The sequence below is a fragment of the Balaenoptera acutorostrata genome, chromosome 5 (genome assembly GCF_949987535.1).
Source record: "Balaenoptera acutorostrata chromosome 5, mBalAcu1.1, whole genome shotgun sequence".
In the NCBI taxonomy this organism is placed as follows: Eukaryota; Metazoa; Chordata; class Mammalia; order Artiodactyla; family Balaenopteridae; genus Balaenoptera; species Balaenoptera acutorostrata.
The window spans coordinates 124,883,292-124,908,265 of NC_080068.1; the positions used below are offsets into that span (position 1 = coordinate 124,883,292).

Below are 24,974 nucleotides of genomic sequence, written 5' to 3' on the forward strand. Positions count from 1 at the left end.
TTTCTAAATTTCAAAGGATACTGGAATGAGAGAAAGCTTTATGGAAGAAAAAGCATTTAAACAAGGACTTGAAAGATGGATAAAATTGTTTCTTAAGCAAAAACTGGAAAATATGAATAGAGAAAATTCAGGCAGAGAGAACAACACCTGTCATGATGTCAAACCCAGTGTCTAGTTAGAGTTGTCCAGATTGGCTGGAGTAGAGTTATGTGAAAATAAGATGAGAAAAATCTTACATCCCAAATGAAGGAATTTGGACTTGATTTGGTGGACAGTGAGAAAGCCATTGAGTTTTTTTGAGCAAGAAAACAGATGTGACAGTATCAAAGGGACACTTTCAAGGATTAGAGAGGAGAAAAATCTAGGAAACTGGTTAGGAGATAACCATAGAAGTAATTATCTGTCTTAACTAAGATGACAGCGTAGTGTAAATTTTTATTATTTTTACTGGTATAAAATTAGGGTAAGATAAATGGAGATATTTATTTAAGAGCACTTAAAATGTTGAGAGGGGTAGAAGCTGATTAAGACACGTAGATTTCCTTCTCTCCTTACTGTTCCCTCTTATCCTCCGAAACCTAGTCTCAGTGCTCATCCTAAGTAAACTGTCTCAGAAAATAGCAAGGCCTGCAGTCAGTCCCCACTGACAGAGAACTGAAAAGGTTAGGAAATTTCCAGCAGTAATGTTAGAAGGAAAAGGTGATAACTGAGGTAAGCATACATATAGGGAGGAAGGTCACATAAAAGTCTTTGTCAGGAGTCTTGTTTATAAGCGACAACAACGTCCTCAAACTGGCTTAACTAAAAGGGGGAACTTGTTAAAAGAATATTTGCAGATCACAATTAAACTTAGGAATGGCTATCTCAGTGAAGAGAAGGAACCAGGTCAATTCAGGGGCCCTCAGGAACTACTGGAAACAAGATCCCAGCTGCCACCAGGGCTCTTTCCAGCTCTTGTCTTTGCTTCTCTCCGGCTGCTTCATTTTTTCTTACTGCTGACCTCCTGAAACGTGGCAGGAAACATGGCTGCCAGCAGCTCATGAGCCTCGTTCCCCAGCCCTCAATCACTAGAGAGGGAGCAGTCTTTCCTCAAGTCCAGGGAAGGATTCTTCGTCTTCTAACTTTGACCCTTATTCAGACTGATAATCTAATTAATTCTGGCTAATGAGGGAGGGCTGTGCCAGTTCTCCTACTATAGTCCTGGGAAGGTAGATCAGCTAGGGGGCTAGGGGAGGAGGGAATTCATAGGTCACATGGGGAAAGAAGAGTGCTGAAAACAGAGAAACAATAGGTGCACACTATACAATAGGGAAATCAATCCCATAGTCTCATGTTTCTGACAGATCTAGCTGTGAGAGACATTAGTTATTACACAGGGCCATCATCCACTTTATTCCCTGAATGTAGAATTATTTAAATTTCTATACTCAAGACTTACCAAAAATGTCACTTCTTTATTTAAACAGAAAGTAGTAGTGCTGGAACCTGGACACTCAACGTATTGTGGAAAATGTGTGGGATTGATGTCCACATGGATCCTAACATTGGCAAAAGACTTAACGCTCTGGGCAATACCCTTACCACGCTGACAGGAGAGGAGGACATAGATGACATCGCCGATCTAAATTCAGTGAACATAGCTGACCTGTCAGATGAGGATGAAGTTGACACTATGTCTCCCACTATCCATACTGTAAGTAAACTCACAGTTAGACTTTTTCAGGACTGGCTTTTACCCTGAGAAAGGGATATTATTAGGTCAGTGTTATTTATTGTAGTTGCTAATTGTGGAGGAAGGAAGGGAGTGGTGGTTCTCTGTCTACATTTATATAATATTGTTCTTTTAATTCCATAATATTGTCTTTTAATTGAATTCCTTGTTTCATAACGGTTGTCAACCAACTTGTGCCTTAACCTACAGGTAACATGTTAACAGTAAAAGCAAAGTGCAAGCAGATCTGTAGAGACAGAAAGTAGATCAGTGGTTGCCTAGGACTGGGAGAGTTTAGGGGGTTGGGAGAGGGGATGGGAAGAGACTGCTAATGTTACGAGGTTTTGTTTGGGAGGCGGTGAAAATGTTCTAAATAGATTCTGATGATGGCTGCACAACTTCGTGACTATACTAAAAACCACTATAAACCATTATACATTTTACATGGGTGAATTTTATGGCATGTGAATTATCTCAATAATGATGTTCAAAAATGAAAGTCAAAAGCAAAGTGCACCCACACAAAATAAAGTATATATTTTAAGAATGTGTATTTCCTTTTATACTGTACATATTCTATAGTATCAGATTGATTAGTTATTAAACTTATTATTTATTAGTTAAAAAGAAAGTTTCTGCTTTCATTCTATTATCAACGTAAAAAATTTTTTGAAACATCTTTGAACTATTGTATCATGAAATAGTTTTCTTCTTGGAAAGAAATTTTTAAAAAATTAACATTACTGTTTACCATTTAGAGTTCAGAGGGAAGTTCAGTAAGTGGAGATGGCCACAAGCTCACGTTTGGGCAACGACTTGTAAATCACCTCCTAGGCCTGAGGCCTCCATATCAGCGCTATTCTGTTCCTGCAGAGTATCTGTGTAACCCAGAGATGTGGGCCTCCCCTAAGTCTAGCCAGTCCCATCTGAAAGCATGCAGAGCTCACTCATGGGGAAACGTAGGTAGCAACTAAATGGATTCCTTATGAAAATGAAGGGGTTTGAATCACTGGAGAATTCCAATCATCTTACTTAATATAGATGGCTTTGATTCTTGCATGCTTCTTTTGATTTAAGGTGTTATTTCTGTGATAGGGTAGATTTGCTTTGTGACCTGAGGGTGTTACTGACAGACATGCTTTTGATTTTTCAGGAAGCTGTAGATTATCGAAGACAAGGAGCATCTTGTAGCCAGCCAGGAGAACTTAGAGGAAGAAAAATTATGAAGCGTATAGTGGATATCAGAGAACTGAATGAACAGGCCAAAGTAATAGATGACCTTAAGTACGTATAATGATTTTTAATTTAGTATAGTATTCCCTAATAATAGAATAGATTTTAAATGTGAAGGAAACTGGATTGGGGCCAGTACAACCCCTTTAGTTTATAAATGAGATCACCAAGGTCCAGAAAACTTTGGTGATATGTCTGAGATCATACATTCATTAGTGATAAAGTTAGAAATGTTAGTCTAGTGCTCATCACAACTCCCCATTTCTGAGAAGTTTATGACTGACTTTATGTCACATATATGCATCTCTACGTGTATATACTTGTATCTTCACATATGTATGTAAACATGAGTTTTTTGCTAACAGTATTTTTGGAAGGCAAATTTTTGAGAGAGGAAGAAAATTTAGAATTTATTAAGTACCTATTGTGATTCTGACATGTTATCTCAGTTTAATCCTCACAACATTTCTGTGAGATTAGATGGCATTATCCAAACTTTATAGATGAGAAAACTGGCTCGGAGAGATTAAAGAATTGGAATTTGAACCTGTGTTTGTCTGAGTTCAAACTTCATGCTTTTTTGCTTGCCTGTAGTAGCAGTTCACTAGAACTGAGGTGAGGGTAGGGCGAGTCAAGAGGGGGGAGTAGGTGGTAGTCATTTTTTTCTTTATCTGTAGCCTGCTAAATAGTACTGACTAGGTAATACTTGCTCTGTAAGACTAAATATTCTGCTTGCCAAACTGAAATTTTTGTTTTCCCCAAAGGTGGAAAACATACTTCATCTTTTCTAATCTTTGTACTCGTGTATCTGTGTTTTTTTTGCATTTGAGGATTTTACAGAAATTTATACATTGTACAGTGAAAGGTGTTCGCTAAAAACTTGTCTGTAAAATCAGTTATGATACAGTGATTCACGTTTTCCTGTTGACTTACATTACAGTTTGAGTTTTGTTATCAGGGGAAAACTGACTTGTAGCAAAATATACTTCCTCCCCTAAAATCTTACCTGAGGCTTAAATTATATGTAGAATATTACATACAGATACTATTCTGCTAAGTGGTTCCGTAGCTTTCCTGAGATTATCACAGAGACTCTTGATGTAGAAATGGATAAGAACCATTTCCTAAAACATTAGAGAAAGTTGTTTTTTTTTTTTTTACAGTTTGCCAGATATGAGTATTAACTTTATGCAGGATTTTGGCCTGTCCATACATAATCTTTGATATTCAGAATTTAAAAAGGAGCAAGTAAAAATCACTCTTACTTTGTTACCTCTTTACACTAACTGCCATACTTGTTTTTTTATCCAGAAAACTAGGTGCAAGTGAAGGAACCATAAACCAGGAAATTCAACGTTATCAACAATTAGAATCTGTTGCTGTGAATGATATTAGAAGAGATGTCCGTAAAAAATTACGGAGGTCCAGTATGCGAGTGAGTAAACATTTAAGGAGAATTTTATTAAAGTAGACTATTTAAACATTTTTTCACTTTATGAAATTTTATGATGATACTTATGTTGTTCTCTTTCTTCCTCCATTGCTAGTGATAACACTTGATTTGTGTATCTCATGTCTGCCATGTACCAGGCACTGTTTAAAGCACTTTACATTCAACAACCCATTAAATCTTTACAACAACCCTATGTGATAGCTTATATTATTTTCCCCATTTTAAAGATGAGGAAACTGAGGAACAGAGAGGTCAAGCAATTTGACCAAGGTTATACAGCCAGTAATTCCAGTGGAGCCAAGATTCAAACCCAAACAGTGGGATTCTACAGTCTATGACCTTAGCCACTGTGTTCTGTCTGCCTTTCATGAAGTCATACTTTCTTTTTTGTCTCTAATTCAAATGTGAAATTTTTTGAGATGTCCATTCTACCCCTCCCATTTTCCACAGCGGATTTTACTCTTAGCCACTACATACTGTCACCACATTATTCTTACCTTTATTATTTGCATATTTAGTTGCCCTTACTAGTATTTGAGTCTCTTAAAGGACAAGTTGTTTATCTTTGACCTTACTATCTACCACATTCTGGGATTTAGTCCAATTGCTGAACACTTGAAATAAATATATAGATAGATGTACTAGAAAAATAGAGTAGAAAATAATTCTAAAACTTATTCAAATGGAGGTAGGTTGCTTTGGGTCAAGGTGGTCTTGTTAGTAGAAAAACTAATTTTTAAAAATATAGTCAGCAAAACCCTCCAGTTTTTTTTAACCAGAATATGGTTTTTGGGTGTTACCCCAATACATAAAAACTGATTAAATCAGAGCTGTTGAGGTTAGAGAAATGGGGGGAAGGTTGCAGGGATCCAGAGTTCATCGGCTTGAACTTTCTTTCCTTGGTCACCACCAAAGTCCTAGACAACCTCATTTGAATAGTGTTCTAAATTATTTATTTAAATTAGGAATAAAATTCAATTTTAGTTATTCATCACTGGCTTCTGATAGTACTGAATGGATAGTGATGCTCTGTAATGCATAACTCTGTGTTTAAATTTTTTGCCACTATGTACCTCACAGTCACGCAACATAATGAAAATATTGCTTGCATACTGTTTATAAGCTAGTTTAGACTTGGCAATTAACTGTTAAAAATAAAACTAGGTAGAGAGGATTAGGAAAATTACTGAAATTAAATCTGTGTTCGTAACGTTTTTCTCATTTGGTATTTCCCCCTCAATTCCCTTTTAGTCCTCTTGCTTTCTAAGTCTCCATTGTATTAGAATCTTTTTACTACCTAGCCCCCCCAAACTACAAATTTGAAGAAGAGGGATTTGGTGACAAGGAGGGTGTTCCAGTCACCACTTCCTTTCCTTTTGTGTAATAAAGAGTTCTGTCTGGGGCGGGGGGGGGGGGGGGGGGGGTTACCCTTGGGTGGTACTCGGGATGATTAGTGGCCGCTCCCTCCCTCCCCCTCTTCCCTGAGCTCCTCTTTTCCCCCTCCCCTCCCCTTTCTCCCAGAATCTTGCCTTTTAATTCTCATTTTCTTTCTCTTTTCTTTCTTTTCTTATTGTTTCCTTATTTCTCCCCTTATTTCTGTACCCCTCATCCCTGCTCCCAATCTTTTCTCTCAAACGAGCTGGTGGCTCCTATTTTCCTTGTACAGGCTCCTATTTTCCTTGTATTTCCTAATTAGGACTAAGAATAGCTGATTCCTGCTGCACTTTGATCCATCTGTGTTAAGAGACATTTAAAGTCACAATTTAAGATAACTTGTTATTGAGCTGGGGGAGACAAGCTAACTTCTTTAATAGCAGAACATTTTACCTGAAGTCAGATATTACAACAGTAAACAACTGCCTAAAGTCACCCTTTTTCCATCCCCTTTCATTAGGCTGCTTCCCTAAAGGATAAGTGGGGTTTGGGTTACAAACCAAGTTACAGCCGATCAAAAAGCATTTCAGCTTCTGGAAGACCACCTCTTAAGCGAATGGAAAGGGCAAGGTAATATATTTCAAGCAATGAAACAAGTAATAAAATTGCTGACTCTTTTGCCAAAGGTCACTACTTATTTATTGTGTTCTAATTGGGGAAATTAAAAAATTAAGGTAGCAAATGGACCTTATTAGTAAAACTAGTAATAGTGGATACTGTCAAACTAAGAAGTTTGAGGAATCCCTCTATCCCATTTATACTCTGCTTTTATATTATAAAAGTCATTGTGTGCTTTTTAGTAATGAAGTACACTGCTATTTAGACAAGTTTATGCGTAAACTTATAGACTATCCAAAGAAATGAATATTTGCATGTTAGTAGCTGCAGCTCTAAATTTGTCATTTTAGAAGTGTGATTATACACAGATTTAACATATGAAAAATGGAAATTTTACTTATTATTGAAGAAAAATATAGTTTTACTAGTAAATGAACACTATAAAGTAAGTATAAATTCTTTTTTATAAGGTATAATTTTAGAAAATCTTGTGTTAAAGCAATGAACTTTTTTTTTATGAGATGCTAAAGGTTAAGAAATGGAATAGCAAAAGTTTAATCCTTGGATAAGGTAAATATTTAGAAATAAAGTGTTAATGTAATTAATCAGACTTTTATAAAGTCCAGGGGGTTTTTTTGAACACGAATATTAATGTTTTATAACTTTATATTTTATTTTAGTTCTCGAGTAGGTGAAACTGAGGAGCTCCCAGAAATCCGGGTGGATGCAGCATCTCCTGGACCCAGAGTCACTTTCAATATCCAAGATACAGTAAGAGAGATACTACTTGTTAGAGATACACAGTGCTAAATAATTTTTAGTAATTACAAAATTATAGTAGTTATGCATTTTAGAAATAGTAGTTCCTACTTACAGTGAAAGTGTGGATTGTGATGGTTGAGGTGTCTGTACATTGCCAAATAGCAGAGCACTATTGAGAGCCATGCCGCAGGTGTTAGTGTTTTGCATGTAGAATAAAGACTCCATACTGCTTGCTTGTAGGTAGAAACATTTTGTTGAATAATTTTTCTTTCAAGTTCGACTCTGCATTAAACTGGGTATTTTACACAAATGTAAATGTGGAATGTTTTTACTTAATGTATTTTATTGTTTATGTATTTTTGTTCAGAATATATAGAGATAATATCAGAAACTAGTAGTAAAAAGGTCAGTGTCAAAGTTGTATTCTAATTTTATAGCATGTTAAAATTTATGTTAAAATGTTTGTTGTTTTTTACTTTCAAAGCATTTTTTTTTATTTTTCATGAATTTTTATAAATTTTCTTATTATTTTAATTAAGTTGAAAGAAACGGTATGGGGAAGTACACCACAGTCCAGCTGTCATGGGGAAGGGTATTTTCAGGTACTTTTTAAGAACAACATAAATTTTGCTTTAAAGCTAATTAACCACTCTGAAAATCTGCTTTCAAAATGTCTTCCTCTCATTTCATACTAAACTCAGACCTTGAAGATATTTTACATAAAGGTTTTAAGATTGTTTCAGTTCTTTTTTCATCATGTATATTTCCTAAGCTTTTTCATGAATATATTTTAGTTCTATACTCACTTATAACTTAATAGTAATTATTTAATCTCCAAAATTAAAGAAGGACTAAATCAGCGCACCAGATTAACTCAACAAAATCATAAACCAAAAACTGCAATATATTACAGTTATTTGCTAATCCCGAAGTGAACCTCTTTTTCCCTACACCCAAATACAAAATGAATCTTTTCTTTAAGAAAAAATTAGTTACCTAATTCAAACTAGAATCAAACCTATCTCAGAATAACAAATTATTCATTGAGTGTTATTTATTTTGAGTCACTGGTATAAAAAAGCATGTATAAAAGCAGTCTATTAAAAATTATGTTCAAAACTGTGTGGAAAATGTGCTACACAATCACTTATAAGTTCAGTTAACACCTTTATAAGCTACGTATTTTCCCTAAATATGTTATAGAAGTAAAATTTAATTTTAAAATTGTATCTGTATAGTAGGTATATACATCATTGTCTAGAAATTTTCTGTCAAGTTACATTTAAAAATTGGAACTTATTCCACATTTGTTTCCCATCGCCCACTCTTTTAAGATAGTCTCAACATATATCCCATAGTTACACTGAATTTAGTCAAGCCGAATTTTGTTTTAGAACTATTAGGTTGTAATAGAGTGAGCTTGACAGACATGCCCTTTTTTCTAAAAATGAACTTGGAAATACAGTCCTTTACGGTGAATTGAATGGATTCTACTAATTGATTTTTTTTTCCTGTACATTATTTTTAATATCGAGATAATTGACATATAACATTATTTTCAGGTATACAACATAATTATTTGATATATGTATATACTGTGAAATGATTGAGTTATTCTTAAAGGCATTAATATTTGAATGATTCGTCCTATTTTTAAATAGCAGTATAAGCTGTTTATAAAAAATAGTATATAAAAATCATAAATTACAGAATAGATCATTAAAGCATGGTTAAATAGAAAATAAATATAAACAAAGGGATATTTATCTACATAAACTCTTACCACAGCTTTAAAAGTTGAAGATTTTCTGATAAAATCTGACTTACTTACTAAATAATGTTATTTTTTAAAAAGTGAAGAAAATCTAGACTCTGCAAATGTTTGAAATTTTGATTATAGGATTTCACTATGTATCTTATAGTAATATCAATAAATGTACCTTGCACATTACACTTTACAAAGGCTTACCACATTCCCTCAAAGGATATGCAAGCAAATCTCAAAACTGGGAATCAAAATTAGGTCACAGAAGTTTTTTTTTTTTTTTTTTTTTTGACCTACTTAAATGCAGTGGTCTGATACAATCCTCAGTGAGTGACATTGTATTTATACAAAGTATTTGCCTTAAAATACAGAATTCTTAAGTTTGATTGATTGCTATTTAATTATATAACTATTTACACATCTTTCTTCAGCTCATTAGGGGCCCATTTTAAAAAGATGTATCCACAGAAAGTATTCTGGAAGCACAAAGTACATTCTGTACTGACACTTGCATGCTCTTCCATCATTAATTGCTCTCTTGCCCTTCTAATTTAAAGTTGATCACATTGTTTCTTTTGTCTCCACAGCATGATTAACCCATGCTTTAAAGAATTACAGTATGTACTAATTAACGTGATGATATATGCTTATATAAAGTAAAATTTCACTCTAATTTTTAGTGAGTCAGTGGTATGACTTTCTGTGGTTTGAACTTCTGCTTCCTTCCTTGGTGTACCATTTCATATGTTTGTAAAGCTGATCTTTCAGTTCAGACTGAGGAAATTCAATTCTGAGAGAAATTTTAGATGCTTAAATGTATATTTTTTCTTTTTCTTTTTTTTTTTTTTAAGGGAAAAGAGGTTTATAATGTGAACCTGATTCATATTTTTTCTCTTTACATTCAGTTTCCAGAGGAGACAGAACTGGACCTTTTGTCAGTAACCATTGAAGGTCCATCCCATTACTCCTCAAATAGTGAAGGATCATATTCCGTGTTCAGTTCTCCCAAAACTCCAGGAGGCCTTTCACCAGGCATTTCTTTCCAACCTGAGGAGGGCCGACGGGATGACAGTTTGTCTTCTACCAGTGAAGATTCCGAGAAGGATGAAAAGGACGAAGACCATGAGAGGGAAAGGTTCTATATTTACAGGAAACCCTCGTGAGTAGCTTTAACATCCTTAGGCAGTATTTTAGAATGTAGAACTGAGCTTAAAGCATTATATAACTGTTAATTTTTACAGAAAAAAAAATCTTAATTTACCTACCCAGAGTGAGACTAGGAGACATATCCATGGTTTACTAATATAATTTAGCTCCATATGGCATTATTGTTTTCTTTCCCTCTCTTTATGTCTTTTAATAAAATCTAGAAAGTAGCATTTTAAATTTTACAATTTGCAAAAATGAAATCTCCTCCAAGATGTAGAATGTAGGTCATACGCTGATATTCAGACTCCTTAATATCAGTGCTTGTGCCTGTGTCCTGAGCGCTTAGAACATTGCCTGGCACGTGACAGTTACTCAGTATATAGTTGTTGAATAAAATGTGACTCCATTAAACTTAAGAAAAACTTCAATTAGTAGGAGCCAGTTGGGTAATTTGTGTGAATTAATAAAATAGTGAAACTTATTTACAGACTACTGCTCACATAACATGTTGGAAAATAGTTTGTTGAAAACTCTTCCCAGTTTACTACAATGTAATCACCAGTTGTTCTTTCTCTAGACACACATCCCGTAAAAAAGCAACAGGCTTTGCTGCTGTTCATCAGCTATTTACAGAACGCTGGCCAACAGCCCCAGCCAACAGAAGTCTTAGTGGCACAGCTACAGAGAGAAATATTGACTTTGAACTTGATATACGAGTTGAAATTGATAGTGGAAAATGTGTGCTCCACCCAACCACCCTTCTACAAGAACATGATGATATAAGCTTGAGAAGGTAAGATATTGGTCAGAAAGGTGTACAAGTAACTTCATTTGTTAGAACTACTATTTATATATCATTAATCATAACAAACATTTCCCGCCACATCCCAAAATGCAGATTTAAAGAGTATATTTTATCATAATTAGAATGTTTGAGTGTTTATTTGTATAACATACTGTTTTCTTTAAACAAGTGTGTAATATTTTCTGGTGATTAGAAATGGACGTCTGATTTAGATTCTAGCAAATTTGTTAATTAAAGTAGTTATATCCTTGGAATTCTTTAAATAAGCATGAATTCCTCGGTCTCTGTCATCATATTGTGCACATTTCTATTTCAAAGAACAGTACAGTACTTAAAGATATCTTGTTACTGAAAGTTTGATGATATAAAGAAATAAGAAAGATTGGGAAACAACTGCACAAAGAGACCTTAGTAAACTGGAATGTTGTTCAGGCTATAACTGCAGCTTTACCATTTGTTTCCATCATTGAAGAAATAGTGGTATAAACAGGCGTAGGGTTAGATTATTTTGTTCTTTGAATTTCTGTTTTGCTTTTCCTTCCTAATCTAAAAAAGAATTATAAGAAAATAGTAATATTAATAATTGAATAAATGAGTAAGGAGTGGGTGGCAATGTAGATAAAACAAGTAGGCAGAATGCTGACAACTGCTGAAGCTGGGAGTGGACCCATGGGAGTTCATTCTGCCGTTCCATTTACTTTCTGTATGTTCGAAATTTTCTATAATAAAAGATTTTTAAATGTCTCTTTGTCTAATGAAGCTTTTTATAAAATGAGAAGATAAAAAGGCACTCTAAACAGTTAAATTCTTACAAATGTAATAGTGGTGATAAAAAGAATGACTGTTAATTTATTTTGGGTTGAACCGCAGTAAACCAAAATAAATTGCTGGTACTCAGCTATATTTACCTATGTAAAGGGCAGTTTCATTTGGTTCAACCTTACGTGTTCATGTGAAACAGTTGTGATCTCAGGAAAGAATAACTGCCTGTGTAGTTGTGGAACATACAACATAAACCTCATCCAGGCAAGGATTAACCAGTTTCGCTAGAGACACTGATGAGCTTCACTTTTTCAACCTTATTAACGAAGGATTACATTTCACTTACTATATAAATAAAAGTCTGCTTTTAAACAAAATAAAAGGAAATAAGTGTCTTTCAAAAAGATAAAACATTTTTCTATTTATAGGAGTTATGATAGAAGTTCCAGGAGTTTAGATCAAGATTCTCCTTCGAAAAAGAAGAAGTTTCAAACTAATTATGCTTCCACCACCCATTTAATGACTGGCAAGAAAGTGCCATCGTCTCTACAAACAAAGCCTAGTGACTTAGAAACAACAGTATTTTACATTCCTGGAGTTGATGTAAAGGTAAAAACCTAAATGTCTAGGATTAGGGATTAGATTATTAGTAGCCATGTTTATTTTCTATCATATATATTCTTCCTTCACCAATTATATTAAAATGAGGCTTTCTGAAGTTTTTCTCTAATATAGCCATATTCTGAACATGAGACCTTCTAAACTGCAGGTTGCCCCTTTTTCCACGAAATTTTGACAGAAAAGTTAATTTTCTTTTTTAAACATTGATATTCACAACGTATTTGCTAAACCTTGCCTATTGCAACTCTTTTAGATTCTAGAATTATTAAGCTAGGATGTTAAGCTAGAAAGAACTTAAAATATTATCTGGAATGACCCTTTTTAACTTTAAAAATGAAAAAAAGCTAATAAGGAACTTGCTGGGATCACAAAGCTAACTCGTAAAATCTTCTGGCTCCTGAACCAGTGTTCTTTCTGCCACATTTTTGTACATTGCTTGGTTTCCCTCATCTGCATAATTTTAATTTTGAAAGTTTATTTGTTTCAATACAGTTGCATTATAATTCCAAGACTCTAAAGACCGAATCACCTAATGCCTCCAGAGGATCTTCCTTGCCAAGAACGCTCTCTAAAGAGTCCAAGCTGTATGGTATGAAAGATAGTGCAACATCTCCTCCTTCTCCTCCTTTACCTTGCACTGTCCAGAGCAAGACTAACACCTTACTTCCTCCCCAGCCCCCACCTATTCCCTCAGGTATTTACGGAAAATATACTTTATTTTAATTTTTTCATAAATTAAGTTTTAGTCATCACCTACTTGCTCTATTGAGAATTTCTTTCAAATTCACGTTTAAGAAGAAAGGACTTAGACTTATCAGTAACAACTGTACAAAGTTCATATGTGGAAGTGTTGGCCAACTACTTTTGCCTAGTTCTCTAATTGATATTACCTTAGAATATCAGTTGTTAAAATAAACTTAATATACTTAATAGTTTACTTAATTTTTTAGATCTATATATATTTAGAAAAGTCTTAATGTAGTTCAAATCTGGGAGCTTACGATCTAGATGGAAACATCAAAGTTATACATTTAAGACAGAGTACACTGGACTTAACCACATTTATTAATTATCTATTATTGCATAACAAATTATCCCAAATTTAGTGGCTTATAATCTCAAACACATTTTCTGTGGATCAGAAATCCAGGAGCAGTTTGGCAGGGTGAATCTAACTTCACAGTCTTTTATGAAGCTGCAGTCAGGATGTTGGCTAGGGCTGCAGTCATCCAAATGCCTGACTGGGTCTGGAAGTCTGCTTCCATCGTATCCCATTCACATGGCTGGCAAGCTGGTGCTTTAGTTTCTCCCCACATGGGTCTCTCCACTGGGCTGCCTGAGTGTTCTCAGGACATGGCAGCTGACATTCCCTCAAAAGGAGTGATCCAAAGAGAACATGGCTGAAGCTGCAATATCTTTTATGGCTTAGTCTCAGAAGTCATGTAACATCCCTTCCACAATATCTTATTGATCATACAGGTGAGCCTTATTCAGTGTGGGAGGGAACTACACAAGGGCGTGAATACCAGGAGGAAAGAACTATTGGAAGTTATCTTGGAATCTGGCTACTATACCATGTGAATAATACCTTATATATATAAAATAGAATTTCCAAAAAAGGGAATATTGGACTGGACAAGAATTATTTGAAAAAGCTTTATTTGAGAGATGGAACTTGATAAATCTTTTAAAATAGCCAGTAATCGTGATAATAATGCCTAACATTTTTAGATCACTTTTTTTTTTTTTTTTAATTTATGTTTGGCTGCGTTGGGTCTTTTTTTTTAATTTATTTTTTATTTTTTATTTTTTATTTTGGCTGGTTTTGGTATCAGGGTGATGGTGGCCTCATAGAACGAGTTTGGGAGTGTTCCTTCCTCTGCAATTTTTTGGAAGAGTTTGTGAAGGATGGGTGTTAGCTCTTCTCTAAATGTTTGATAGAATTCACCTGTGAAGCCATCTGGTCCTGGACTTTTGTTTGTTGGAAGATTTTAAATCACAGTTTCAATTTCATTACTTGTGATTGGTCTGTTCATATTTTCTATTTCTTCCTGGTTCAGTCTTGGAAGGTTATACCTTTCTAAGAATTTGTCCATTTCTTCCAGGTTGTCCATTTTATTGGCATAGAGTTGCTTGTAGTAGTCTCAGGATGCTTTGTATTTCTGCGGTGTCTGTTGTAACTTCTCCTTTTTCATTTCTAATTTTATTAATTTGAGTCCTCTCCCTCTTTTTCTTGATGAGTGTTGCTAATGGTTTATTTTGTTTATCTTCTCAAAGAACCAGCTTTTAGTTTTATTGATCTTTGCTATTGTTTTCTTTGTTTCTATTTCATTTATTTCTGCTCTGATCTTTATGATTTCTTTCCTTCTGCTAACTTTGGGTTTTGTTCTTCTTTCTCTAGTTCCTTTAGGTGTAAGGTTAGATTGTTTACTTGAGATTTTTCTTGTTTCTTGAGGTAGGCTTGTATAGCTATAAACTTCCCTCTTAGAACTGCTTTTGCTGCATCCCATAGGTTTTGGATCATCGTGTTTTCATTGTCAATTGTCTCTAGATATTTTTTTATTTCCTCTTTGATTTCTTCAGTGATCTTTTGGTTAATTAGTAACGTATTGTTTAGCCTCCATGTGTTTGTGTTTTTTACGTTTTTTTCCCTGCAATTCATTTCTACTCTCATAGCATTGTGGTCAGAAAAGATGCTTGATATGATTTTAATTTTCTTAGATTTACTGAGGCTTGATTTGTGACCCAAGATGTGATCTTGGAGAATGTTCCGTGCGCATTTGAGAAGAAAGTGTAATCTGCTGTTTTTGGATGGAATGTCCTATAGATATCAATTAAATCTATCTGGTCTATTGTGTCATTTAAAGCTTGGGTTTCCTTATTAATTTTCTGTTTGCATGATCTGTCCATTGGTGTAAGTGAGGTGTTAAAGTCCCCCACTATTATTGTGTTACTGTCAATTTCCTCTTTTATAGCTGTTAGCAGTTGCCTTATGTATTGAGGTGCTCCTATGTTGGGTGTATATATATTTATAATTTTTATATCTTCTTCTTGGATTGATCCCTTGATCATTATGTAGTGTCCTTCCTTGTCTCTTGTAACATTCTTTATTTTAAAGTCTATTTTATCTGATACAAGTATTGCTGCTCCAGCTTTCTTTTGATTTCCATTTGCATGGAATGTGTTTTTCCATCCCCTCACTTTCAGTCTGAATGTGTCCCTAGGTCTGAAGTGGGTCTCTTGTAGACAGCATATATATGGGTCTTGTTTTTGTATCCATTCAGCAAGCCTGTGTCTTTTGGTTGGAGCATTTAATCCATTCACGTTTAGGGTAATTATTGATATGTATGTTCCTATTACCATTTTCTTAATTGTTCTGGGTTTGTTTTTGTAGGTCCTTTCTTCTCTTTTGTCTCCCACTTAGAGTAGTTCCTTTAGCATTTGTTGTAGAGCTGGTTTGGTGGTGCTAAATTCTCTTAGCTTTTGCTTGTCTGTAAAGCTTTTGATTTCTCTGTCGAATCTGAATGAGATCCTTGCTGGGTAGAATAATCTTGGTTGTAGGTTCTTTCCTTTCATCACTTTAAGTATATCATGCCACTCCCTTCTGGCTTGTAGAGTTTCTGCTGAGAAATCAGCTGTTAACCTTATGGGAGTTCCCTTGTATGTTATTTGTCGTTTTTCCCTTGCTGCTTTCAATAATTTTTCTTTGTTTTTAATTTTTGCCAATTTGATTACTATGTGTCTTGGCGTGTTTCTCCTTGGGTTTATCCTGTATGGGACTCTCTGCGCTTCCTGGACTTGGGTGGCTATTTCCTTTCTCATGTTAGGGAAGTTTTCGACTATAATCTCTTCAAATATTTTCTCTGGTCCTTTCTCTCTCTCCCCTTCTTCTGGGACCCCTATAATGCGAATGTTGTTGCGTTTAATGTTGTCCCAGAGGTCTCTTAGGCTGTCTTCATTTCTTTTCATTCTTTTCTCTTTATTCTGTTCTGCAGCAGTGAATGCCACCATTCTGTCTTCCAGGTCACTTATCCGTTCTTCTGCCCCAGTTATTCTGCTATTGATTCCTTCTAGTGTAGTTTTCATTTCAGTTATTGTATTGTGCATCTCTGTTTGTTTGTTCTTTAATTCTTCTAGGTCTTTGTTAAACATCTCTTGCATCTTCTCGATCTTTGCCTCCATTCTTTTTCCGAGGTCCTGGATCATCTTCACTCTCATTATTCTGAATTCTTTTTCTGGAAGGTTGCCTGTCTCCACTTCACATTTAGTTGTTTTTCTGGGGTTTTACCTTGTTCCTTCATCTGGTACATAGCCCTCTGCCTTTTCATCTTGTCTGTCTTTCTGTGAATGTGGTTTTTGTTCCACAGGCTGCAGGACTGTAGTTCTTCTTGCTTCTGCTGTCTCTGCGTTGGGTCTTAGTTGCAGCACACGGGATCTTTCGTCGCGGGGCATGGGCTTGTCTCTAGTTGTGGTGCGTGGGCTCCAGAGTGCGTGTACTCTGTAGTTGTGGTGCGTGGGCTCAGTAGTTGCAGAGTGCGGGCTTAGTTGCCCCACGGCATGTGGGATCTTAGTTCCCTGACCAGGGATGGAACCCACATCCCCTGCGTTGGAAGGCGGATTCTTTACCAGTGGACCACTGGGGAAGTCCCTAGATCACTTTTAAATTGACAAGACACATGTATGTCCATTAAGTGCAAGGCAGATATTATCAATATTGTCCCCATTTTATATATGAAGAAATTTAAAGCTCACAGAAGTTGAATTTCTTTCCTATGTTTACAAGCTAATACATGCTGGAGTTGGAAACCTAAGCCAAAGTTAGCTAAATCTTAGTTAGCTATTATAATCATTCTACTGATGTGGAAATATTTAGTCAGGTAGAAGGAAATAGAGAGATGCAGCCCATGTAAGGAGGCATTATAAATGTATACAAGGTAAGAACAGCAAGAACATAGGAAAGCCTAAAAACAATGATGTTTTTCCTCAACTTGCCACAGAATATCATTAGTCAAAATTCTCTACATCTTACTCCTTAAGTGGAGAAACTAATACTAAATGAGAGATTAAATGCTAAAATAATACTAATGAGAGAGTTAGCAAAGTATAAACTTGAAAAATTCAACCAAAATTCGTTACCTAGAGCAAAGAGGAATAACTGTTGTACTTTTATATACATCATTGATTATCTTTGTAGTCTAACAATAATTTATGATTTCTTTCAACCTATTTTTATTGCATTCTTGTATGGTTTTAAATATAAGGTGCTTCATGTGATTAAACTGTCATATAATTCTAATTTCTCACAAAATTATTGTATGTTTTATGGAAACTATTAAATTCACTTCACACCTGTAAATGTTCTAGCCAAAGGAAAAGGAAGTGGAGGAGTAAAAACAGCCAAGTTATATGCCTGGGTAGCACTTCAGTCATTGCCAGAAGAAATGGTTATTAGTCCCTGCCTATTAGACTTTCTGGAAAAGGCTCTGGAAACTATCCCAATTACACCAATTGAAAGGAACTATACAAGTAAGTGTCCTCTTTATATACTTATTTGCCCATCACATGTATTTTGGGGTCCTATTACTTAGAAGGATTTCTTAATGCTATTATATATTCAATGATAAATGTAAAGGAATTATGGAACTGAAGAAGAACTTGAGAGACCATCTAGTCCTGGTGGGGTTTTACGATTCTTCCACGGCCACAGCTAGTGACAAAATTAACATTTTTAGGTCCTATGTTAGTGTGTCTCTTGGACTGGAAACTCCTTGAGGGCAAAGGCATAATTACTTTTTTCTTTGTTCGTTGTTTGGTATAGCAGCAGGGAATCAAGAGTTTGGAGGAATGAGTAAGAGGTTTGAATAGGGAAAGATGTATAGAATGATGGGCTACAGAAGCCAGTGTTTCTGTGCATTCATACTCCTGATCTCAGTACTAGCATAAGAGAAAAAGATCTTTTAATAAATAGTTTGCCCTTGCCCTAATAGTGCACTTAAAACGAAATATTTTAACAGCTATCAGCTCACAAGATGAAGATATGGGACATTTTGAAATACCAGATCCTATGGAAGAATCAACAACATCACTAGTATCATCTTCAACATCTGCTTACTCTTCCTTCCCTGTAGATGTTGTGGTTTACGTACGAGTTCAGGTGATATACTTCATTTCTTCCTTTCTGTTTTAAATAAAAAAATTTTTTCTTAAGTTTATTTGAACATTTACAATATTACTACCCTTTAATGTTTTCTTAAGCTTCATGGACCTTTAGTATGTCTGTGATGGCTTAGAGGTTGTGTGAACCTTTGGGAAGCGTATGTACAATTTTGTGTGTGTATTTACTTGTCTGCTGAGGAGGTTCCTATCTTTGAGTTTTCAAAATTGAGGTCTCATACTTCTGTGGCAAATGTAAACATACGTAAGTTAAAACTCTTTTTCAGCACTCTGTGCCATTGTTCATGATGGCACCTCTACTTCTTGCCATTACGGTCATTTGGGGGCAGACATTAAGTGAAATTGAGATACAAAGTCACAACAGTGCCTTTGTTAGATTTTTCTAAGAGGTATATAATATATATTTAATATTTTATTCTAAAATTCAGTCCTATCTGTAGGCCTTTAGGAGTATAGGCATACCTGAGAGATAGTGTGGGTTCAGTTCTAAACCACCACTGCAATAAGGCGAATATTGCAGTGAAGCAAGTTACATGAATTTTTTGATTCCTCAGTGCATATAAAAGTTACGTTTACACTATATGGTAGTTTATTAAGTGTGCAGTAGTAGTATATCTAAAAAAAACAATGTACCTGCCTTAATTAAAAAATAACACTGTTGGAAAAATGGTACCATTAGACTTGCTCAAGGTAGGGTGGCCATGAACCTCCTTCAGTTTGTAAAAAACTCAACATCTTCAAAGCACAATAAAATGAGGTATGTTATATTAGCATCCGACTGAGTCCATTTATTAAGGAGGACTTGGCTTGTATCCAAACTTCAAGGTTTAGTTTACTCTCAATTAAAATTTTATGAACAATCTCAAGAATAAAAGAAACACTAATGATCATCTGTTCAGATTAATTTCTACAATAGCAATTTGGCCAAAAGAACTTCAGTCTGATCTTCTGGAGTTTTGCACAAGCTTTTTTGAAGATCTGATGAAAACATGTAATGAGTGAGAGCTTGAGAGTTTGTAAAACTTCAGTTATTAATGCAATAGCCTTTTAAAATTTTAGTATAAAAGGAAATTACTTCCTTTAAAATACTTGATTATGAACAATATGAACATAAACATCTTTAATGTTCTGAATTATCTAAATGTCTACATATTTACTGCTTAGAGATAGTTCCTCAAATATTTAGAGTTTTTAAAATGATACCATTTTCTTAATATACTTTGGTTAATGTACCGTGTGTCTGTTTGAAAAAGGTAGGACGCTAAAGACAAAATTCTTTTAAGTGTCAAATAATAAATTTGGTATATGTAGACTGAAATGGAAACTGAATGTAATTTTTGGAGTCCAGTGGGAAATTTTTTAATCATCTAGCTCCTAGAAACTTTTTTTTGGCTTTCTGCACTTTTTAGCCCTCACAGATCAAGTTTAGCTGTTTACCAGTGTCAAGAGTAGAATGCATGCTAAAGCTGCCATCCCTGGACTTGGTGTTTTCTTCAAACCGAGGAGAACTGGAGACTTTAGGGGCTACGTATCCTGCAGAGACTTTATCCCCTGGAGGTAATGCTCCTCAGAGTGGAACAAAGACCTCTGCAAGCAAAACTGGAACACCAGGTGTGGAAACATTCTTTTATTCAGTTGGCATAAAGCCAAGTATTATTTTAACAGTAATATATATTGCCAAATAAATAAATTTGGAAAAGGAGAACATTTGAGAATTAGAGCACTTGTAGAAAAAAAAATCTATAGTGGATCAAAGTTTTGAGTGTATTTTATTACAAAGGAATGGCAGTGGGATGGCATTTTGTTGTTGGTTTCACGTACATATTACATGCACTATGAGGTATGAATGATAATGTGTTCAAGTACTTCTGAGTGTTTGATTTTATGCTATATTTTTACATTACAAGTAATCAGTGTTGCAAATGGTAAATAAGAGATGTAGTATTATCTTGCAAGGATTTCTTACCACACTGAATTAAAAGTATATCCCATTGTGTGTGTGTGTGTGTGTATAAAAAAACTTTTTAATGGTAAATTTTGTTACCTACCTCAAATGTTTGTTTCATGAAAGGTTTAGTTTTTAAAGCAGAACTGATGATTTCCTGATGAGACAGTCACACTTCACTGTATTAAAACTGTGTCATTTCTGCCCTAAATATCATTTAGAGATCACAAATGCAAAAAATAAAGATTTTCTTGGACATTTTTTAAAAGAGAGACTAGGATGAATGAAAATTGATGAGAGAACTAATGTTCAGTGGTTTTAAGCAGTGGGGGGGGGGGGGGGCGGGGGGCGATTCTGCCCCCAGGGGATATTCCGCAATGTGGAGAAACGGCTAAAGCAAAACATTTGCTTTGCTGTGTAAATCTCTGAAAATTTTCACAACAGAAAGTTGATATTTTAGAAGTGAGATTTTTGCTAATGCCATCGCCCACTGTCTTACACTTAGCTCCTAAATATTGCTGCTGGAATTGTATTGTAGTCAACAACATGTTGGAGTGGTAGTGCTGGTTTTTGAAAACATTTTTTTGATTAGAAAATTAACTCATTGTTCATTATAGAACATAAAGAAAACAGAAAAGTATCAAAAATGAAAATAATAATATCCCTTTATCAGTTCCTACCTACTATCTAGCATTTTTGTGAAGATATGGTCTTTTTCCCAGGAAAAACTGAAATATGGTCTCTTCTGCTATGTAACTTGCAGAAATTTTAAATATAGGCTTTCCCAAATTATTAAGTATTTATCTCTAAAATAACTTTAATGACTGTATGATATAACATCATTTTGATCATATATTTGAAACTCCCTGGGGTTTTTGGTTTCTATTTTGTGAATAATATTGAGATGAGTATCTCTGTATATAAATATTTTTAAAATTCATAGGATTAATTCTTAAAAGTGGAATTCCTAAGTCAGAGAGTGCAAACATTTTAAGGTGTTTGATATATTTTACTCTCTAGTAAGACTGTAAAGATTTCTGCATCTTCACCACAGTGTGTCTGAACGCCAAGTTCACTGTACTCTTCTCAACACTTTGCTTTAAATTTATTTTCAATCATTGTTAATATGATTGACTAAAACGGAATTTTATTATTTTAATCTATATTGTTACTTTATTGGCTGTTTGACAGAGGGGGATAAATATGCCCATGCCCATTTCTCTGTTGGGATATTCACTTTTTTCTTAATGACAAAATATCACAAATTATTAACACAAATTATTATAGCAGTATATATGTACTATGCTAGAAATATATGAGAGGAAAATAAAATGAGCAGCTATTTTTATGTCCACATTTATTTTAGAAAATTAAAGAATGAAGCAGCACCCCTTATTCTATCATCATAAAACATGCAAGAAGGAATGATGATGAGAATAAATGTATAAGAAATGTAGGTTACGACAATATCCATTCTTTTAAAGGATCTTTATTGAACTTTGCTGAGTTCTGGGTCGGTACTAGGGGTTGGATATACTGTAGTGAACTTAGCTAACAGACATAGTGCCTGCTAATATGGAACTTAAATTGAATTTGGAGAAACAGATAATAAGCAAACAAACACGTTTTAAGTGGAAACATGAAGGAGGTTAAGTATGAGTTAGCCAAGCAGAGAGTTGGGGGACTAAACACTCCAGGTACAGAATACAAGAATTCATGAAGTAGGAAAGAGTCTGACAACTTTAAAAAATAAAAAGAATAAAACTAGTATAAGTGGAGCATGGTGAACAAAGGGTATACTGGCATGAGCAAGATTTATATAGATAGGAAAGAGCCATATCATTCAGGGAAGCCACCGAGAGGTTAAGCAGGGAAGTGGACGTGATTATCATTCACACTTCTAGAACACTAGTCCAGCTGCAGTGTGGCAGTTGCTTGGAAGAGAACAAGAGTGGAAGGAAGCAGGGAGAGCAGTTGGCCATTTCAGCAGCCCAGAATTGATCATTGTTTAGGCTAGAACAGCAATAGTAAGATGGAGGAAAATGGACATACTTGATATATGTTGTTAGACACAGAAATGATATGGTGATAAGTTGCATGATAGGAAGTCCGAAGTGGGAAGGATGACAGATAACTCCCAGGTTTCTGGCTGAGCTATTTGCATGGAAGTGTTACTTACGGAGATGGGAAATACTGGAAGAAAAGCAGATTAGGGGAAAAGATCAGTTCAGTTTTGGACATGGTAAGCTTTGTCTTACCATGTTGGTGATCACATGTCTGTGATCCATTCTAGTGGGATGTCAAGTAACCAGCTGCAATATATGAATCCAAAAGAAGTCTGGTCTGGAAATATGTATTTTAGAATCACTGGCAAATCATATAAAGCTCCATGCAGACAGTCTCATATTTTTTTATGTTTAAAGCATATTTGGAATTAGTCTGTCCACCCATGGTGGATGTTGCCAGTGAGGGCACATAGCTGCCTAAGAGAAGGAGATCTTTAACTTTCTCTAGTTGTGTACCTTACTCTGTTTCCACTGTTTCTGGGAAATGTGGACTCCAGCTACATGGTTTGGGTTTTATTACAGTTCATTCTTCTCCTCCATTGCTTAAAACCCAGCTGTTTTGTACCTCTTCCATGGCCTGCTTCCTCTAGAACAAAGGAGAAAAGAAACAGGAAACCATGGAGTTGGCCAGTCATATGTATAAATAATTATTTCAAAGATGAACAGAATATTCAGCCTTAGTTTACTAAGTAAATTAACTGGAAAATACATCTAAGTCCTCATTTTAATTTCAAGGATTAAACTCTATTGATCGGTTAATGTTTGACTATTTTCACTTTATTTTCAAGTCATGTTTGTTTCTTGAGACTATATTAGTGACAGTTTTTTAAATTTTCTGTGGCTTATAAATATTTTGGTGTTCTTGTGTTCCCTGTAGGTTTGTCAGGATTAGGCAGCCCTCTTGGCAGAAGTCGACATAGTAGTAGTCAGTCAGATCTGACCAGTTCCAGCAGCAGTTCATCTGGGTTGAGCTTCACTGCGTGCATGTCTGACTTTTCCCTTTATGTATTTCATCCATATGGAGCAGGGAAACAAAAAACTGCAGTTTCTGGCCTTACACCTGGATCAGGAGGATTAGGTATACTTAGCACGTCTGCATCTTTTTCAAATTTATCGCATCTTCTCAAGCTTTGATCTTTTTAGAAATGTTATCTTTAATAATGGACATAAAATGAGATCAGAAACTTTAATTTTCTTCTTGATAATATCTATCCTGTCTCTACATAATAAGCAGAAATATGAAATAAGTAATGTAGGTAAATCAATTATATAAGAATTTTAAAACTCTAAATATTTTATAAGTGATATACACTGTGCAGTCTCTTCAGATATGAGGTTACTTATGTTACTTAGATTTTAAATATCTCATCAAATCACTATTTGTATAAAAAATTATATTTTATAAATAGTAAATTTTTAAAGGGTGTGCATCACATTTGTTAATTTAAAATGAGACTATTATTACTAGTTATTTAGTGAACTTAAATTCCACTGGCATTTTAAAGTGCAGCTTTACCACTAAAAATGCATAGGATGTTGATATTAGTGAATGTCTCTTGACTTATTTAGACAAATAATAAAGACACACACTCCATGTCCATCCTAATTTTTGCTGGAGAGACGCTGTAAAAATCATCAATTATGTTTATGGGCTTGAACCTATAAAATTATTGTTAGGAATGCCTAATGTTCATTAGGTCATTCTGTTTAAATTTTTACTCACTTAAGTGATGTTAATTGATAACATATTCTAGCCTATTGGATAATTTCATGTAACTAGATAGTTGTGTGTGTGTGTGTATACATATATATATATGTGTGTGTGTTTGTGTGTGTTCATACGCATGTATTTTTGGTTTGTTTGTTTGTTTGTTTTAAAGGGAATGTGGATGAAGAAGCCACTTCAGTCACTGGTCGAAAAGACTCACTCAGTATAAATCTCGAGTTTGTAAAAGTGAGTTTGTCTCGGATAAGGCGTTCAGGAGGTGCCTCGTTTTTTGAAAGTCAGTCTGTAAGCAAGTCTGCAAGCAAAATGGACACTACACTAATAAATATATCTGGTATTCAATTTTATAGTTTTTTAATTAAAATATTGTTTTTCCAGAATTAAATAAGGGACTCCTTTTCGTGTTTAATTATTAAATACATTTAGTAATATTAAGCATTTAGTGATAAATTGATTTAAAGGAGAAGAATAACTGTCCAGCCAAGTACTATCTCAGTCCAGGTAACCAATGTTAGAAATATGACTGCTAGATAAATATGTGGAAATATCACCCAAGGGCCAAAATATGCCTAATTGAATCACTGAAAACTGCTTCTTTGCTTCTCTACCATGAATTGGTAAAATTTCTGACTTTTTGTTTGTTTGATTTTTTTACTTATAAATTCTTAAAACACTAAGGAGAGATGAGTGTTGAAACTTTTTTACTTGGTGTCATTAGATCTTGAGTTGTGTGCATATGTGTTGCCAGCTTTATAACTAGTTACGTAACTATGGACAAATCACTTGCTCATTTTCTTTACGTTGTGATTT

General features: G+C 34.7%; 1 protein-coding gene across 8 annotated transcripts in view; it reads left to right on the forward strand.

Moving 5' to 3' along the window:
- BLTP1 (bridge-like lipid transfer protein family member 1) overlaps positions 1-24,974 on the forward strand; it is a 202,650-nt gene that overhangs the window by 160,089 nt on the left and 17,587 nt on the right. For 4 of the 8 annotated variants that reach the window (XM_057546655.1, XM_057546658.1, XM_057546657.1 and 1 more), the window contains 16 exons: positions 1,467-1,693; positions 2,470-2,670; positions 2,865-2,995; positions 4,256-4,379; positions 6,292-6,401; positions 7,070-7,160; positions 7,691-7,753; positions 9,822-10,075; positions 10,643-10,858; positions 12,061-12,241; positions 12,746-12,947; positions 17,618-17,779; positions 18,268-18,407; positions 19,837-20,038; positions 23,316-23,516; positions 24,319-24,498. In XM_057546655.1, the coding sequence (XP_057402638.1) occupies positions 1,467-1,693; positions 2,470-2,670; positions 2,865-2,995; positions 4,256-4,379; positions 6,292-6,401; positions 7,070-7,160; positions 7,691-7,753; positions 9,822-10,075; positions 10,643-10,858; positions 12,061-12,241; positions 12,746-12,947; positions 17,618-17,779; positions 18,268-18,407; positions 19,837-20,038; positions 23,316-23,516; positions 24,319-24,498 (2,685 nt within the window). The remainder of the gene's footprint in view (positions 1-1,466; positions 1,694-2,469; positions 2,671-2,864; positions 2,996-4,255; positions 4,380-6,291; positions 6,402-7,069; positions 7,161-7,690; positions 7,754-9,821; positions 10,076-10,642; positions 10,859-12,060; positions 12,242-12,745; positions 12,948-17,617; positions 17,780-18,267; positions 18,408-19,836; positions 20,039-23,315; positions 23,517-24,318; positions 24,499-24,974) is intronic. The other 4 variants (XM_057546660.1, XM_057546659.1, XM_057546661.1 and 1 more) reach the window with 4 other exon arrangements.